This window comes from Zootoca vivipara, chromosome Z (genome assembly GCF_963506605.1).
Source record: "Zootoca vivipara chromosome Z, rZooViv1.1, whole genome shotgun sequence".
Taxonomy (NCBI): domain Eukaryota; kingdom Metazoa; phylum Chordata; class Lepidosauria; order Squamata; family Lacertidae; genus Zootoca; species Zootoca vivipara.
Genome location: NC_083294.1, coordinates 27,548,627 through 27,568,235, shown reverse-complemented (window position 1 = coordinate 27,568,235; position 19,609 = coordinate 27,548,627). Strand labels below are relative to the sequence as shown.

Genomic DNA, 19,609 nt, shown 5'->3' with positions numbered 1-19,609 from the left:
CAAAGGCAAAGGGTTAAGACCTCTTCCCACCAGAACAATTCAGGATTTCACACAGGAATCTTTCTCAGCCATTCCTTTGAGATAATGGGGCTTTGAACCTTTTGCATGCAAAACATGTGCTTTACCCCTGTGCTACTATAGCCCTTCCCTGTTTACTTAGAAGTCAAGTTGGGTCTATACATGCAATGATGGAGGAGGAGGAGGAGGAGGAGGAGGAGGAGGAGGAGGAGGAGGAGGAGGAGGAGGAGGAGGAGGAGGAGTTTGGACTTGATATCCCGCCTTTCACTCCTCTTAAGGAGTCTCAAAGCGGCTCACAATCTCCTTTTTCCTTCCTCCCCCACAACAAACACTCTGTGAGGTGAGAGAGGCTGAGAGACTTCAGAGAAGTGTGACTAGCCCAAGGTCACCCATCAGCTGCATATGAAGGAGCAGGGAAGCGAACCCGGTTCACCAGATTAGGAGTCCGCCGCTCTTAACCACTGCACCCGAGGTGGTAGGATAGCAGTAGGCGTTCTATGGGGTCAATTTTTTAACAGCTGGTCCAGCGAGTGAGAGAGTTTGCCAAGAAAAATTGCTGTCCACCCACTCTATGGTGATAGAGGCAGAGGCAATAAAAGATGCCTCCCCACTCCCTCAGATTGATGCATGTAATCTGGCTGGACTGGCAGGTAAACCTTACTTCAACACAATGAGATAACATACTTTACAGTACCTGAGGGCTGTAGGTCAGCTCAGGGGGATGATAGGAGGGATGCTGCCATCCTAGGCATCTGCTGCCTGCACCAGCCATCTCACTTGGCCCTGGGCTCAGGGTGTTTCCCCACCGTTACCCCCCAGTCCTAAAAGGCAGTTGTAGAGGTGTTGTTGCTCACTACATTTTTGCTGCTCAACATACACCTACAACAACAGCTGGCCTAATACATGTATTATTTGGTTACCTCTTAACGTGTGCATACCTGCAGTTGCATCGTAGGAGGGGTGAGGATGAGGTCCAAGTGCAATAGGCATAGGAAACAGGTAGCCATGCATGCAATGTTTTGGATGTGCTTGACTCGCTGGGGAAAAAAATAGAAAACAGGACAGTTGTCTGCTGCCTCTGTGGTTTAACAGTCAAGGTAATCAGGTCTACAAGGGTTCTAATCATGCATCTGTAATGCAAGAACATCCTTCTAAACTATGCAAGCTGGTCATTATCATGCAACTGTTTAAGAATTGGTGCCCAAGTTTACTTTTTTCCTACCCACTCTGCCCTTTCCCCTTGTGAGTCTGTTTGTTTTTCTTTTTAGATTGTAGCCTGCAGGCAGGGGCTGTCTTGCTTTTAATTAGGGCTGCCGTACATCCGGGATTTCTCGGTCATTACTGGGATTTCAAAGGTGGAAGTGACGCCCACCCCCCAAAAGCCTACCCCTAATGGCACTGTGAAAGGCAAGGCTGTTCCAGAAGATGTGGTTGTATTGAGATGACTGCAAAGCAACCCTCAAAGCTTTCATATGATACACTGGCAAGGGGTTAGCAGTTTCTGCTACTAGACTTATGACTTGCTATGCTATCGGAGTGGCACATTTGTGCATGTTAGCATACAGCTAGAGTAGCCTGTGTGACACCCTCCAGATGAGGCTACTATGCAACTTCTGTCATCCCTGGGCATTGGCAACACTGGATGAGGCTGATCCTTTTCACTCTTCCAATGTCAAGTGGTGGCAAGTGGTGAACACAGTTTCTCAAAGCTTCAACTTATTTAAAAAAACAAAAACCTACATATGTTCAACAAGGTTGGTAAAGAGACTAGTTGGCTCAGCAACTACAGTATATGACTTGAACATGCCCAAACATGGGCCCTTGACCTGAAGGAACTGGTGACACAAAATTTGCAAAGCAAAGGACATACAAAGTGAGATCTTGATGTGTCTGCTACCAAAATGTTAAAGAGACTTAAACTTTAACATCACAATTCACAAAATTATTCAAAATTGTTTGTGTGCTAAAGCATTTTATTTTGTATTTGAGAAAGATAAACATGGCTTCAGCTTGCAATTTAAAATAAATCTAGCAGCTTCAAGTTTTGTGCTTCCAATTTTTTTTTACTACAAGATGTATGTTTCTGAAAGTTGAAGTTACTAATTGGGAGGGTGGGTGCAAGTATTTAGCTTGCCTAGGGTGCAAAATACCCTGGCATCAGCACTGCCTAGAGGGCACAAAGGTGGCATCAGAAAAAAAGGTCCAAAGCGACCTTGCTTTGGGAAGTGCATATGCAGAAGATCTTCAAAACTCTTTGCTGAAACTTTCCTTGATCTTTCCAAAACTATGTGAGCCTTTGTAGAAGAAAGCTTCTAATGGAAACTTGTTGGTTGCTGCTATGTGACTGAACCACTCAACTAGGCAGCCTTGTTTTGGTCCACTTCAGACATTATGCCTCTTCTGTGGAAAGTTGAATTTCTGAGCAATGCTAGAAACTACAGTTCCCAGGAGACAATATGATAAAGTGCATGTGTGCAGCACTATCAACACATCAATGATAACACAATGAGGCAGGAGATTCTCTATAGCTGAGAATCTGTGGGACAATCATATGCCAATTTCAAATTGAGCTAAGAGGAGTTTGCCCATTGCCTGTTGTTACTTTTCCTTTGTGAAGTATCAAATACCAGAGACAAAACTTGTTCCTCAGTACTCCTGTGCATAATAGAAGACAAATAAATTACACCAAATAAATTAGCATTGATGCACAAATTTACTTAATCACTAAATTTATTCTGGTTGCAAAATCTAGCTGTTCTTATAAATAATGTAGGTTACTTTGGTACAGAAATTACAGAGCAGAACATAACTCCAGTGCTGAAAAGTTTGCACTGGCTGTCAGGTTGAAGGTGCCAAAATTGATTTACCAAACCCTTAGCAACTTGGGTCCAGTGATCCCTTATATCCCTGCCTGATCACTGAGGTCTTGGGGGGAAAGGCCATTGTTAGTGTCCCCCATGACTCAGATGCATGATTCATCTCCACCAGGAGTAAAGCTCCCTCCCCGTTGAGGTCATTCAGTCTACCGCCCTATTGAACCCCACCAGTGCCTACTGAAGACTCTTTATTTCAGCAGGCATTGTAACTGAATCCTGATTTTGTACTTTTAAGTTGTCTTTGATCTTTGTTGTGTTGAGTGACCTACACACCTTTTCAAGATGATTCTGGTCAAATAGTAAATAAATTGTCAAAATAATAAAATATGCTGATTCTTTAGGAAATCATTATTCCCTCTGTTTACAATGTCAAGACTGGTTGTATCATTGCAGCCAACATGGCACCATAGATACGCAAGTAGAAGGTAGCAGCAAGCTTGGGCAAATCTCCGTTTTCACAAAAATACAAAGAATCTTCGAGGGGCACAGCGTGGGAGATTCCCAAGCAACCTAATGAGGATTTAGCATGTTCAGTGCCCCTAGAATACTGACTGATGGGAGGAGATAGAAAATCAGGTGAAACTGGGAATGGAATGGAGGGTCTTCAACCCCGAGCAGATGCATTCCACACTATACCTTTGGGTGACATCCGCACCAAGCATTTAAAGCACATTCAATGCACATTTAAAGCACACGGCTTCCCTCAAAGAATCTTGGGAAACAATGTCAAGACTGGTTGTATCATTGCAGCCAACATGGCACCATAGATACGCAAGTAGAAGGTAGCAGCAAGCTTGGGCAAATCTCCGTTTTCACAAAAATACAAAGAATCTTCGAGGGGCACAGCGTGGGAGATTCCCAAGCAACCTAATGAGGATTTAGCATGTTCAGTGCCCCTAGAATACTGACTGATGGGAGGAGATAGAAAATCAGGTGAAACTGGGAATGGAATGGAGGGTCTTCAACCCCGAGCAGATGCATTCCACACTATACCTTTGGGTGACATCCGCACCAAGCATTTAAAGCACATTCAATGCACATTTAAAGCACACGGCTTCCCTCAAAGAATCTTGGGAAACATAGTTTCCCCCCTCACAGAGCTACAACTCCCAGCATCCTTAACAAACTACAGTGCTCAGGATTCTTTGGGAGAAGCCATATCCTTAGACGTGTGTTAAATGTGCTTTCAATGTATTGCATGGGTGTGACCTTTGTTGCATTTCCTACTTCGTTCTAAGCTTGATGTGGTAGAAGCTATCATAATATCTATTATCTCCCCACCACCACTTTCAGCTAGCAGTTCACCTATTGATTGAATTCATCCTGCATTGTCTGGGAACTGACCTAGGAATAGTTACCATTTCTGAGCACTACAGTGCCTAAGGATGGCATACTTTCGAGGAAGTAGAGGGGCCATTACTGCAGAGGTGTCCCATCAATATTAATGTCACCAAGGCTTATCATGATGAACGGTAATAGGATGAATGTTCAACAAATTAATTAATGATTATCCACTTTACTTAAAAATGCTTCCCACAAAATGGGGGGCACTTTATAATAAATGGACATTCGTTCGTGCTAAGTGACTAATGAAATTTCAACTGCATTAATTATTGCATCTGCAAAAAGCGGCAAAATGAATTTGCTGCGATCGGTCTCATTAATGCAGACACAAAAAGTAATAAAAGATCTCCTGGTTATCAAGAATATCTTGTGCTATGGGAATGGGCTTCAAGTGATGTTTAATTTGATCATTTGACTTAAGGTAATATCATGTTATACAGCGTATTATAATAATTAGGCTTGGATGGCCTCCACTATTACATTAACGTGGCAATCCAGAATTATCTATACTTTATCGATGAATGCTAGAAGTACAATATAAGGAAGGCTATTAGAAGACTCAATTGGCAGTTCTGTGCACACACTTCTTGGCATTGCGGGGCCAAGTGAGATCGACTTCCAAGTAAATATGCTTGGGATCAGAAGTCAGAATGAAATGTTGGTGAGTTTCTAGAATCAGGAATGTGGAAGAGCATACACAAAATTCCTGGATAACTGTAATGCTTATTTATTAAACATATTTATCTACTCCCAAACCATAAACTATCCGGTCAGTGTTTCGTAATAAAATAAAAAAAACACAGTTAAAAGCAATTCAAATAAAAGCAATTGGCTAATTAAAACACCTGCAATGGCCTGCTGTCATTAAAAGGACTTCAAGAGGCACCTGAAAGACAGATGTGAGAGTGACTGCCTAATAATCCCTGCTGGAAGACTGGTCCACAGCATGCGACCATTGACACTCAATGTTCAACTTGCAGCTGAGGCCAGTCAGGCTTCTGTGACATGGGGGACAACAGCTTTCTTGGTGATTAAACTTGGATATAAGGGCTCAAGGGCTCAAAGTATGCTTTGTCCAAGTTATTCAGGGCTTTGTGTATCAACACAAGAGCCATGAACCTGGCTGCTTGCATATGGGCAGCCAGTGCAGGTGTGTTAGCAGATGCTATCAGCCACCTGCCCCCATCAGCAGACCAGTTATTGCGTTCTACACCAGCTGGAGCTTCCAGACCTGGCACAAGGGCAGCCCCACATAAAGTGCAGTTCAGTAATGAGTCTTGGGGTTACTATGCTTAAACCAAAGCTGCAGGCTGGATGGCAAATCAATCCAACAAATACGACTGTTGCTTTCCGTCTGCAAATGAAACATAATTGATTACAGTTCTCCCACCATTTGTACTAAGCTTCCTTTGCAGTGAAATGAATGGAGTAGAATAATGTAATCACATGTAAGTTACATAATTTTGCCACAGTGGACTGTGAGTTGAATAATATCATTTTTGGCAGAAGGTGAACTGCAGTGGAATAGAAACAGTATTAATACAGGGCAGGATTAAAATCGATGTCTTCTTCTGGATGGCTACAACCCTCGACAGAAGCGCTACTATAGGTAGCTACTATATACTATAACACTGTGTTGCTGATTCCACTTGTACTCACTAAACCAGAAGTTCCATATGGTCTCCTTGTAATCTTCACCAAAGAACCAGCACCGCCAAAAGAAACCTTCATGGTGAAACGTAAGAATTCCTTTTGTCCAATTTCCCGTCCCAACCTATTTTTAAAAAATGAAATGAAAATCTAGGAGTTCTGTGAAAATTATTGCATTCCATTTAGCACAGAAGCATTTATTCATTTACAGTTACATTTGTATCCCACTTTTCTTGTAAGATACTGTATGGGGTACTGCCCACTTCATTTTATCATCACAACTTTTGTTAGATAAGGTTATATTTTTAAACATGGTATTAATAGGCAGATAGTGTTAAAATTGAGCTTGAATCCCTAATATACCAATCACTGCTTATATATTCAAAGACAGAGCATACTAGCTAGCCAATGTGTTGTTGTTGTTTTAATTTAAATGCAACTTTTGGACATCATTCTCCAAAACCCAAATACTACTTTATGTACACCCAATGACTGGAAACATTCACAGTGTGGGTGTCGTTGTCTCCTATGTTTTTAATCAGCAGTCCATTTCCCTAAGACTTGTCACAAAGTCAAACTATTTCTGAAGGTCCTTCAGTTTCAAAAGTGGATTGTCATGCAGAAGGAGAGGTGGGAAAACCGCAGGAAAACATAAGCCTTAAAAGTCTGGTTGGTGGGCCCAGAACAAGCAGCCTGGTTCTTTGGATCCCAGACAACGTTTTAAAAGAATCTGGGTGTGGGGTTAGTAATATCTCGTTCCAGCAGTTTGAACAAATACACTGGGTAAAAGCATATTTTGAACTGGACCTCTCCCCTGCTTCCTCCTCCACTTGGAAAAGTGAGTAACATGCCAAAGAAACTGGAGACACAATGGATGAAGTTGAGAGAACCCCCAAGGACATTTCCTATATTCACACAGTCAAGGTTTGCTATTTGGCCAGAAGTTTACACGCCTGGCTGATTTTTGCCCTCTAATATTATGCATATTTACTTTGAAAGTAAGGCCCAGTATGTACAATTAGATTACTCCCAGGTAAGGGTGAATAGGACCTCATAGGCTTAGCCAGTTACCAGAACTGGAGTATAATATGTCCTTGTTTTTTAGTAGGAGTGACTCCATGTTAAATAAACATTAGCCAAGTCATTATCTGAGTTTTACTGCATTAATTCATCCATTAGATCTGCATGTAAGTAAGGGGGGACACATAATTCTAAGGAAAACATTGTATTTTCTTTTCAGATGACAGTCACTAATGATAGTCTGGTTGTTTAAGAATTAATCTGAATATGTCAGGTGAAGAGAGAGCATGCAGGAGAGTTTCTTATTTGAGATCAAAACTCTCAATCTCTTTCATTTTCCTCTCCTTTCCAAGAGCATTCTCTTTTCCCCTGACAATGGTGCATTAAAGCTACAGAAGGTTCTTCACAAACTATTTCTCCAGGTTTACCTCCTCAGTGTGATAGGTGCTGTTCTCAGGTATGAATCCTCCACACGTCTCCGTCGCCAGGAGCCAATAATCTGTCCCAAAGGCTACAAGAAAGAGAAGGACCCCAAGGACTCCGATGATCCCTGCTAAAAAGGCAGCTATTTTGATCTTCATGATAGAAAGAGGAGGGGGTGGGCAGCTCAAAACTCAGCAAAGGAGGAAGAGAATGTTCTTGTTTTGGGGAGAGGGAGAGGAAGGGAGGCAGAGAGAGAGAGAGAGAGGAGCAGGGAGTGGAGAATGAAGAGAAGGGGTTCTATTTTAAGATACAGATCAGCATCATTTCACGACTGGTGTTCATTTCACAGGGCACTAAGGAGAGAGCTATGAAAAGCTGATGACTTGGGCCTACCAAGCAGCTAAGGCATTAATGCACACCCATGTATGCATACTCTGAACTTTCAATCTGCAGCAAGGAAACTGACGTTCTGTCTGAAAAAAGAGCTGTGTGCTATCACCTGCACATATTGCAACCAAATTATCTCATAAAAATAGAGAAGTGGAACCTGCAACAAAATGTCGGGAGTCCAAGACGTTACTGTGTGGAACACACAGATTCATAAATCTATTTGATCTCCTAAAGCAAAAGATTCCATAAAGGTCTCTCCTTGCCACCCCTCACTGGCAATGGAATTAAATAACTAACAGTTTGCTAATAGTAGAGTTGACCCTGACTGAAGAAGAAAGGTGTTTTGGTCCCCCCACCTTAGTGTTGGTGTGGTGTTGGTGTGGGATCCTTGTAGCACAGCTTCTCTTTCTACACATGAGAGGCCTTTGCACAAGTAAGAGGTGAAGAAGACTTTACTACCATTGCATTAAGCGTTCCCAAGTGAACACCTATTTATTTTCTGCTTTTAAAAGTCAACCAACTAGAAGGGCCACTTTACACAGAATCAAATCCAGATATAGTCATACCTCAGAAGTCGAACAGAATCTGTTCCGGAAATCCTTCAGCCAATCGGAAGCCGCGGAAGCCCCGTCGGATATTTGGCTTCCAAAAGAACATTCAAAAACCGGAACACTTTTAGATCCAATTTTAGATCGTTCGGGAGCCAGAGCATTAGACTCCCAAGGCATTCAGGCTCGGAGCTGGAGCCAACCCCAGCCCACTAATGCATGTGCCTTACAAGTATTTGCAAGCATGTATATGCTGCATTCAATCTTCAGATTTTTAGGTGTACCCTTTAAAAAAAAGCCAAAGGTACACAGCTAAAAGATGTCATTGCTATTCCAGTGAAAGAAGAAGAAGAGAGAGGATTTCGGAGCTGAGTGAAATGTGTGTGGATCAAATGGCAACAATTTATTTCCACACAGGCATGCAGTACTCAATGACACAGTGAATTTAAACACTTTTCATAAGCCTGAAACTCCACAGCGAATTAATTTGCCATGCATTGAGATCCCAACTTTTAAAGCATTTTCCACTTAACTGTGGGATTTCCAAATGCTGGATATCAAAAGAGATCATTCTGAGATGGAATTGGTGTTGCTTGCGGTGTGAGGGACCCAGAGTTAGCAAAACTCAGGGCCAGCACAAGACATTTTGCTTTGGGGTGGGGTCGGTCACGTGCCAGTGGTGGGTGGGGCCACAGGTAAAGAGGAGTGGCCAGCAGCAAAAGTGGGTGGGTCAGTGACTATGACTCATATCTCTGTGCAATAGCCTACTTTCCAGCCATGCAGAAGTCAAATACGTCTTCTAGTCAACTAGAAGGCATTATCATCATTCAAAGATACAGTACATAATTGCCTTCAAATATCTGAAGGACTGTCACTCTTCTCCCCTGCTTCATCCTCTGCTGCCTTTTTAAAGAGCAGTTAAATTGCAACAACAACAACAACAACAACAACAACAACAACAGAAGGCAATCATGTCTCCCCTTAATCTTCTCTTCCCTAGACTAAACATACTCCAGTTCTTCAAGCATTCATCATAGGAATCGGTTTCCAGCTCCCTCACTGAGTCACCCTCTTCTGGACATATGTAATATAACATGTTATATGACACCCAGAACTGGGCATGTTATTCCTAGGGTTGCCATATTTCAAAAAGTGAAAATCTGGACACTTTTTGAAATAGCTTTTGAGCTATTTCTAAGGAAATTCACCAAAATCTACACTTCTGACAGTTTCCCAGACATTTAAGCAATTTCTGCCAGGACATTGTCTCTGACAACCGAATCCGGGCTATGTCTAGGAAATTCCAAATATATGGCAACCCTAGTTATTTCAGATGTGCCCTGACCAGTATAGAAGAGGATGGAACCATGTGATCTGGACACTGGGCTTCTGTTAATGCAGTCTAAGGTTGCATTTGGTTGGGGTTTTTTAGCAGCTGCATCACACTGCTGGCTCCTGTGCACATTGTGATCTACTAAGTCACCTAGATCATTTTATTGTATGCTAATGCCAAACCAGACCTCCTCTGTCCTTTGTTTCAATTGTTTTGGGTACCTAAATGCAGAACTTTACATCTCTACTGAACTTCATCTTGTTGGTTTCAGTCCAGTGTTCTGTTCTGCCCAGCTTTTGTTCCATCTGCAGATTTGATGAACCATCTGCAGCAGCATCTAAATTATTTATACAAATGTTGAACTGCACAGGGCCATTCCACTTGAGACCTCTCTCCAGGTTTCTACAGAGCCTTTCATGAGCATCTGTTGGGTACGGTTGCTCTACCAAGTTGTGAATCTATCTATCCATAGTATCATCCAGCCCACAGGTCATCATCTACAGCTGAGATAGAGAACTTGTGGCCCTTCATAGGTGGACTACAGCTCCTCTCATCTGTGGCCATTTCCTGTGCTTGATGGGGTTGATGGGAGCTGGAATCTGATGAACTCTGGAGGGCCACAGGTTCCCCATTCCTGATTTACAGCTTCAGTGGACTCAGCCATATAATGGGATGGTGTATAGATACACACACACACACACACACACACACACACACACACACAGAGTATCCTAATCAGAAGGAATAATAGTCATGAAAGTACCAATGGTGGTAAAAATATTACGACAACACTATTGTACTCCACATAGATGCAAACCTTCTCTCCTGCACAGACTGCATTTTTATTTCTGATAGATAGCAAGACAGACAGACAAAATACAGAAATGTTTAATATATATTTTTCATTTAAAGCGAGTTTACATTAAATGCTTGCTCCCATTAAGACAGTGCACTGCTAAAGTGCTCTTTTCCAAAGAATCTGCCCGTAAGAGCCAGTCTACTGTCTATGCTCAGGAAAAGAAGCACACACGGTTCTGCCATTTTCTGGCCGTTCTAGTTCAGAAAGCAAGAGGTGTGATCACACGTTTTATTGCTCCCATCTCATAGAAAGCTCCCTGGGCATAGGCAACTAAAACACTAGATTACAGGTGCAATCCTTATGCATACACCTGTGACAATGAGGCCCCTGAACTCAACAGAAGGTACTTCCAAGCAGTGCAACACAAGAGCTCTTTTGTGGCAGGAAACCCACCAACCCACCCTCTCCTTCTGAAAATGTGTTGTTCTGAAAGGGTTGTGCCACACAGTCTCTTTTTCCTGAATGTACTGTCTCAAGCAATCACTTTAAAATTCACTCATGATGTATGATTGGTAAAGGTTGGTAAACAAAAAAAAATAAATAGCCCGTTGAAATTTGCCAGGAGTCTTTGCTGTAGTTTTTGGGGAGGTGCCTGCTAAAATATTTTATCTTTCTGCAAGGCTACTCAGACATGTAAAATTGGTGTAAACTTAAATGTTGTTAAATAAATTAAAATGATCATATGGATTTTTTAAAAAGTTTTTTGAGAATTCCTCATGAAACTGGATAAGTTTGAACATGCTTCTTTTATTTTACGGAGCCCCCTTCCATTTGAGACATGCCCCATCTCCGTTGAGCTTCCAGGACCTCCTGAAAACTGTTTTTATTCCAGCAGGCATCTTAACTGATTTTATAATTTTAGCTGATCCCCACCTCCTGCCAATGTATTGCACTCTTTGTACATTGCATAGAGATGACTGTAATTAAGCGGTATATACATTGCCTAAATAAAATTAAATAAATAAATACAGTGTTTAACATGATCACAAACCAGTTCCAATGTACTGAAAGAGGAAATGTGATAACACAGGAGTCACCCAAACATTTCAAGCACTTTCTATTGTTTTCTACAGAGTCAGGAAAATAATACAGGTACAGAAGGAGTGCAGGGGGCAAGCCAAGACATGGTGTTACTTCTCCTCTGAAATTGGCCTTTTCCCAGTTTCTTCGTCATTAACCCAGCGGGTAGTACTTGGCTGCAGAGGTATAATAAAACCAACTGACTTTGATCTGTTAGATTTCACACTCGGAGCTTTTCTAGAATGTCTGGCTGTAGGAAAGAAGGAAAGATATGTGCCTGATTAGAAACATTACTACTACTACTACTACTACTACTACTACTACTACTACTACAGTCATACCTTGGTTTAAGTATGATTCGGTTTGAGTACTTTCAGTTTAAGTACTCCGCGAACCCGTCTGGAATGGATTAATCCACTTTCCATTACTTTCAATGGGAAAGTTCGCTTCAGGTTAAGTACGCTTCAGTTTAAGTGCTCCGCGGACCATCTGGAACAGATTAATCCACTTTTCATTACTTTCAATTGGAAAGTTTGCTTCAGGTTAAGTACGCTTCAGGTTAAGTATGGACTTCCAGAACCAATTACACTCATATTTTGGGTTAAGTACGCTTCAGGTTGAGTACTCCATGAACCCGTCTGGAACGGATTAATCCACTTTCCATTACTTTCAATGGGAAAGTTCGCTTCAGGTTAAGTACACTTCAGGTTAAGTACAGACTTCCGGGACCAATTGTGTACTTAAACCGAGGTACCACTGTACTACTACTACTACTACTACTACTACTTAATGCCAAAGTAGGCTTCTAAGTAGTAGTACAAAACCATTACACAGGTATAAAAACCTGTTGCAATTATACTGTTATTAGTCAAAGGAGGTGAAACAACATCAAAACACCATTACATTGCCAAACTCACATACCAGCATCCGAACATAAAAACCTAAGAAGGGCCTGCTGGATCAAGAAGGTAGATCTAGCTCACACAGCAGCCAACAAGATGCCTCTGGGAAACCCACAAGTAAGACCCAAGCAACAACAGCACTCTTCCCACCTGAAGTTTCCAGCAGCTGTCCTTTTCCATTTTCAGCAAGAATGATTTTCCTGTCACTTACCAAAAAGCATCTGATGGCTAGGGTCTGAAATCTTCTCATTCAGAAAACATGTGGAACTCAAACTGAACCTGTGTTGGGATACTTAGGCTCAGAGTTTTCCAACTTACCAGTAAGGGACCTGCACAACTTGGGTTTGGGGTTAGTCCCACCTTCTGATGAATAAGAATCATCCTTCTGCAATAAAGAAGGAACACAATTCACAGTCTGATCCTTTAACCATTTAGAAATAATAGACCCAAAATTTTTGCAACTGAACATTCCAAGTTTAAGAGAATAGGCTGAATATAGGGATGGAGAAGCTCGTTCTGTGTTAGGGAGTCCCCATTTCCCACCAGTCCCAACCAGTGTGACCAACAGTAAGGGATGGTGGGAGTGTAGTTCGGCAACATCTGAAAGGCCACAGGTTCCACGTCCCCAGTGTAATATGCTTAAATGGGTCTGTTGTGCATCTACCTATACAGTTTCGCGCCTTCCTGTTAAGCATACCCCACAGAAGACTCCAAGGGAACATGCCAGCAATATGAAAGAGCACATATTTGCATACCCTTCAACATTTCTCCAATGAAAATAGGGGCATACTATTCAATAATAATAATTATAATTATATGCCACCCATGAAACATTTTTTAAAATTCCTATACAGGGCTGCCTTTAGATGTCTTCTAATGATTGTATAGTTACCGATCTCCTTGGCTTGGGGGGGGGGTCTCACAACTCCATTCCCTCCACATTTCTCTGATGAAAATAGGGGTATCTGAAGGAAAAGCGGGACATTCTGGGATCAAATCAGAAACCAGGACGGTTTCTGTAAATCCAGGACTGTCCCTGGAAAATAGGGATACTTGGAGGGTCTGTATTTGCATGAAGAAACCCCTTTTTAGAAATCCAAACACCTTTTAATTGAAATGTACACTGGGGACTTACTCTTGCAGGCTTTAAAACATTGTTTTTTATTGCTTGTTTTATATGCTTTATGTGTTTATTGTTTTATTCTGCTGATATTGCTTTTCCTGGTGGTGTTAAAACTCTTCTAGATGCATTAAATGTGTGTGCACCCCAGGGAAGTCACTTTGGTGCTGCTAACGCAGACGTTTGACGTCACCCCCAGAGGCATACTCTGTTGTCTCTTGAGACAGATGGGTGTCCACAACAATAAATTTACCATTATTCATTTCAATGCATGACACATGGACGGTCTCAGGAGTGAGCCTGTTGTTCCCATGGAGGCTGGCACCTCACACATTTTTAGAACTCTGGAAAATCACCTCAGTCACTGAATCTGCATTGGACCAAAAGCCAATGTGCAGAGGCATACCTAGGGGTTAGCAAAACCAGCCCCTGCTGGAGACACAGGCCAAGGGAGGGGGACACACACACACACACAAAAATCACCTATCACTAGGCAGTGTATGGCATATATGTGTGGCAATGCACGGCTGCCATTGCGGGAAGATCAAACATTACACAAAGGTGATGGGGGGGGGAGTAATGCCAATACAGCTTCTTGCCAAGAGTGCAAGGGACCCTAGGTATACCTCTGACAATGTGTCTGGCATGACGTGGGTCCATCATCCAAACACTTTGCCCCATTCAGAATCTTAGCAGAGGTATGCACTGAACTTTCAGTGTGTTTCCATAGGCAGCCCCACGAAGAGCAAAATACAGTAACCAAATACATCAATGGCTGGAAGTAAGGGCACACATGGATTGCTTTGGGGAGCTTGATAATCTATGGCAACTATGGGGAACCTGTGTCCCTCCCTACGGCTGATGGGAGCAAAGTCCAAGAAATATCTGGAGGCGCCTTCCAACTCCAGTATTCTACATTTGCCTGAAGATTACCATTAATTTGGATCATACAAACATCCATCTGTTACTCTCCCATCCAGCCTGTTTCCATCTATTTTCCTTTTTCGCCAAGATAAGAAAATGAATTCTAAAAATGCACAAGACCCACATTTTACAAGGAGTGATGTTTACAGATCATACATTTTTAAGGTGATGCACAAATTCCAATCTTCCTTGGACACAAGTTGTCCAACCTAATCTGGAAAGCAGCAGATTTGCCAATCCACACAAAATCGTACAGAAACTTGGCCTACCAGTATCTTTGCAGAGGTGTTCCTTGGCTCTGTGACGAGAAGCCGGTGGAGGGCTTGCTAGTCAAGAGAGAGACTCGTGCAAATGAGTGCCATGTCCTTTTGCTAAAACACTAATCTGCATTCCTCAAGAACTATTGTTCCAACATTGAAAGCCTGAATATGCCTGCTATGTTTCTAAAGCAGAGTGTAAGCCTCTGATAGACGTGTGATCTGGCAGCTGGGCCCCAGAGTCCAGGCTGCCAAATAAGTCTGGATACTTCCCAATTCATTTTTTCCCCATGTTGCTTTTGTTTCTTTTCACTTGTAAGAAGGGACCCTGTGCTCTTTGCCCATTGTTTTTCAATGTCTCTGCAATTGTAATAACAATAGGATTCACGGTTGTACAGAAGTTGAATGACTCCTGAGAAGGTCATCCAAATGAGGTCCCAAAAGGACTCTTATGGAGATACAATTGCAAAAAATAAAACACACACAAGGCACCATGCAGGGCATAAGCCTTGCAAATCCCATTTTGATTGTTCCTGAGTAGCACACTCTCACTCTTTCTCTGTGTGTGTCTCTCTCTTCAAGCTGAAAAGGTCATCAATGGTAGAAAGTATGTTAAAAAATTAGTCATTCTCCCCCTTCTTTCTTTAAGCTCCAGTTTGGGGAAGGACCATAGCTCAGTGGTAAAGGTAAAGGGACCCCTGACCATTAGGTCCAGTCGTGACCAACTCTGGGGTTGTGGCGCTCATTTCACATTATTAGCCGAGGGAGCCGGTGTACAGCTTCCAGGTCATGTGGTCAGCATGACAAGGCCGCTTCTGGCGAACCAGAGCAGCGCACGGAAATGCCGTTTACCTTCCCGCTGTAGCGGTACCTATTTATCTACTTGCACTTTGACATGCTTTCAAACTGCTAGGTTGGCAGGAAGTGGTAGAACACGTTTTGCATGCAAAAGGTGCTATGTTGAATCCCCAGCCTCTCCTAGCAGGACTGTGAGAGATCCCTGCCTGAAACCTTGTAGAGTCACTACTAGTCAGCATAGACAGTACAAAGCTAGAGGGCCACTGGTAGGACCCAAAAAAGCAGCTTCATATGTTCAGTGTAGATCTATTGGGAAACTGCCATTGCTCACTGAGAGAACCATTGCTGTGCACACAAGTTCCATCTCTGGCATCTGCAAGCAGAGCTGAAACCCTCCAGAGTTGACAATACTAGATGGACCAGTGGTCTGATTCAGTGTAAGTGCACCTTCCTATGCCTCTGTGTTTTCAACGGGCAAAATAATCAAACCTGAAGTTTATGGTGAAATGTGTTTTATTTGTTGGGTGTTTTTTAAAAAAGAAACCGGTTTGCAATGTTGGGGATTTCTAGCATTTGGATTCATTTGATGCAATTTGACATAGTTAATGGTCTGCAAACTTCCTCCTCCTCCTCCTCCTGCCGCGGCCAGTATTGCTGCTGTGCCTATCACTATGTCTTATTTTCGGGGTATGGCTTATATTCCTTGAATGCTTAAAAATCCTGCTATGGCTTATTTTATGAATACGTCTTAAAATAGGAGAAACAGGGTATTTGCTAAGTGGCAAAGGAAATAAGGACATTCCAGGATCAAATCAGAAGCAGGGATTGCTTTCACAATTCCAGGACTGTCCCTGGAAAATTGGGACACTTGGAGAATATGTACTTTGAGTTTCACCTCGCCCTTCTTCCTAGATACTTTTTTATGCCCTTCAGCAAACGCTGGAGTTCCCACAAGCCTGCTGATGCCTCCCTTTTGTTCATGGACCCTGCCATTTTGGTAACCTAAGCATAATCAGACTCCTCTGAATATCAGAAATAGGATATCAAATAAACCTGTCCCATGTTATTTGTATGATTTCATTAAATTTGTATGTATAGATGGAATCGGTTTTGTGTGATGGTAATAGTTTTAGCAATAAAAATATGAATTATTCAACTTAGGACCCAAAAGCAGATATAATGCAGAAGGTGAGTCATTAGATCTCCTGGGCTTTAACTGTTGTTGAGGGTTTTCTATAGATATAATTTAAAGGAAGAGGGAGACTCTGGTGTTGGTCAAAGAAGTGGCACTGGGAGAGAGATTGTTTTCTGTCATTTTCCTGACCTAGAGACCACACAGCTTCTGTAAACTCTCCTGGGGAGGGGCAATAGAGTTACCTATATGGCGCTTAATATATATTTTTTCCTAGTAGGAAAAAAAGAAACATGAAGCCTTTGTTCAGTGGTGGAACACCTGCTCTGCATGCAGAAGGTTCAGCCCCTGACATCTCCAGGTAGATCTGGGAATGGTTCCATGCCTGAAACCCTGGAGAGCCACTACCAGTCAGTGTAGACAATACTGAGCTAGATGAACCAAGGGTATAAGGCCTGGTATAAGGCTTCCCATAGGCCTTTATTAGTTGTTCTCTGTGCTTTTTTCTAGGGGGGCGCAGTGGTATACATACCCCTAAACATTTTGTGAATCTTTGTACTTTTGTCCATTCACTGTATTTATTTTTCCCAGTTTGAACTATAAGTGGTGATTTTCTGGAGTCAAAATGAGAGTACACCTAAATATTTTTCTATGGGAAAAAGCACTGGTTGTTCTGCAATGCTTCCCAAAGTGAGAACATGATTGTTGTTTGGAAAGGCACTCTTGCACGGCAACACAACCAAAGTGGGACAAAAAATAAATAAACTGGAAAATTTGCAGGATAAAAAGTTAACAGTATTTCAGCAGGAAGTTATGAGACTTACACTAACTGGGAACAAAGTAGTCTATGGAGTTCAGGTGTGTGAGAGAGAGCTGGACCAGAAGCAGAAGGCAGGCAAAAACCTGAGAGGGAGAGAGATGCTTGATTCCTGTTCAAATTCAAGACTGTGGCTATGGAAGAACACTCCTTATTGGAGTGTTAATGCTGTGAGCCCCTCCATCACGTTACATATATGCTCATTGCATATATGTGTCAATGGGCCATATATCCTAAAGACATGGCGATCTCTGCTGTCCCTCATTCCAAGGAAGCCAAACACTGGTTAAACGCCTGGAAGCCCTAGAATCTCCCACCACTCAGAGATTGGGATAGCGTGCAAGAGGGCAATAAAAATGATGTATGAAGGGGACATGTGAAATTTAGAAGAACTGATGTAACTGGGAGTGGATGTGACAGAAAGGAGTGCAAGTTCCCTTCAGACTCCAACAGCAAATCCCCAGACTCAAAATGTGCACAGAAGCACCCTGTTCTTTAATTCTGTCTGTCTGTCTGTCTGCCTGCCTGCCTGCCTGCCTGCCTGCCTGCCTGCCTGCCTGCCTGCCTGCCTGCCTGCCTGCCTGCCTGTCTTTTGAACCTGACTCTGGTGTACAAGGAACAAGGAACACAGGAAGCTGCCTTGTACCGAGTCAGGTCATTGGTCCATCTAGCTCAGTACTGTCCACTCTGACTGGTAGTAGCCCCCAAAAAATTTCAGGAAGGGCTCTCCCAGCCCAACCTGGAGGTGCCAGAGACTGAATTTCATACCCTCTGCCTGCAAAGCAGATGTTCTACTCCCAAAGCTTTGGTTCTTTCCAAAGTCGATCAAGTTTAAGGGCTCCCATAAAATGTAGTAGCTTTACCCAGTCTGTCCACCCATCACTTAAGTACACACACACACACACACACACACACACACACACACACACACTTTTATAGGTTGGCTAGTCCTTTTAAATTTTTTATATAAAATAAGTATTGTTTCCTTATCTGTTCCGTGTCCATGCACCATTCAGGGCAGCTTACAATAATTTAAAATCACAGTACAACCAGAAATGACCGAGATAACAACTTCAAAATAATTCACAATAAATAATTCACAAACCAAAATAAGGTATTTCATTCCATTCTTGCAACTTTTTTTTATAAAAAAAAACTACACATGACGCTCCTAACCATTAAGTTTATTAGTTCACAGTTAACATTTATTTCCCTATGGTTTTCCCAAGATTCTTTCTTTGTGTTTTTTCTTCTTGTAAGCATAATAATTGTAATGGGTCCATCTAGTGGAGAAATGAAGACTAGCATCCCATGTGAAACAGGGCCTGGTTGTCACTGAAGAGTTATCATGAAGAGTTAGCCACGCCGAAATATTGTGCTACATTCTCCTGAGACTTGTCACCAAATGAATAAACCTATGTCTGGTGTATATGACTGCAGACTACCAGTGAGGAGGGGATGGGAAAAACATCATGGTCATGTTATTAAAAATAATATATCCCTGCACATACAAAAGGAGGTATCAAGGCAAAGGCTTGTAGCCTAGCATTCATCCTTATGTGCCCTTTTTCTAGGAGCAAGGTTTGGAGTGCAGTGTTGCGCAAGAGGACTCTGATATGTGAGCTCCACATGCGCTCTGGTGCTACAAATCAGGCACATGTTTAATGCCTTGCTTAGAACTAAGCCTAAGAAAACATGTTTTTCAGTACTAATTGTGTCAAGCAAATGCCTTGTGGCTGATTCTTATCATATATCATATCATGTGGCTGATTCATATAATGGGTTGCACCCAAGGTATCACTAAATGAGCATCTCATCAGCATGTGAGGTGGTTTGTGATGGTTTGCCACAAGGCTCGCACAAGCCACTCTTGGGTACCTATACCAATAATTAGGAACTGTCACCACTTTGTAACTAAGCCAAGTTTTACTGCCTGTGCAATTTTCTGAAGCATTTTAACCTGACCCTTTGAGAAGTTAAGTAAACCGTTTTTTAAACTTACCTGTGCACCACTGCCAGGCAGCCCCTGTAAGGTTGTCCATCAGGGCATGTGGCCCCCAGGATGAAAAAATTTTCCCCACCCCTGCCATAAGGTCTGGAAGACTGAGAACTGTAACTGGAGTAAAAGCTTACTTATCTTGCCCTTAATTTGAATCTGTTTCAATGCTCCACCCACCC

At 42.3% G+C, this 19,609-nt stretch overlaps 2 protein-coding genes across 4 annotated transcripts in view; both read right to left on the bottom strand.

Moving 5' to 3' along the window:
* Positions 1 to 7,579, bottom strand: part of LOC118084396 (transmembrane protein 182) — a 33,345-nt gene extending 25,766 nt beyond the window's left edge. For all 3 annotated transcript variants that reach the window (XM_060270221.1, XM_035113880.2, XM_035113881.2), the window contains exons 1-3: positions 7,337 to 7,579; positions 5,898 to 6,012; positions 957 to 1,055 (exon numbers count right to left, since the gene is read on the bottom strand). In XM_060270221.1, the coding sequence (XP_060126204.1) occupies positions 957 to 1,055; positions 5,898 to 6,012; positions 7,337 to 7,489 (367 nt within the window). In that variant the 5' untranslated portion in view covers positions 7,490 to 7,579. The remainder of the gene's footprint in view (positions 1 to 956; positions 1,056 to 5,897; positions 6,013 to 7,336) is intronic.
* Positions 7,580 to 11,591: 4,012 nt separating this feature from the next.
* The window catches only part of LOC118084295 (sodium/hydrogen exchanger 2-like), a 28,595-nt gene continuing 20,577 nt past the window's right edge, over positions 11,592 to 19,609 (bottom strand). Inside the window, exons 11-12 of the mRNA XM_035113670.2 lie at positions 12,702 to 12,768; positions 11,592 to 11,731 (exon numbers count right to left, since the gene is read on the bottom strand). Coding sequence (XP_034969561.2) covers positions 11,592 to 11,731; positions 12,702 to 12,768 — 207 coding nt within the window. The remainder of the gene's footprint in view (positions 11,732 to 12,701; positions 12,769 to 19,609) is intronic.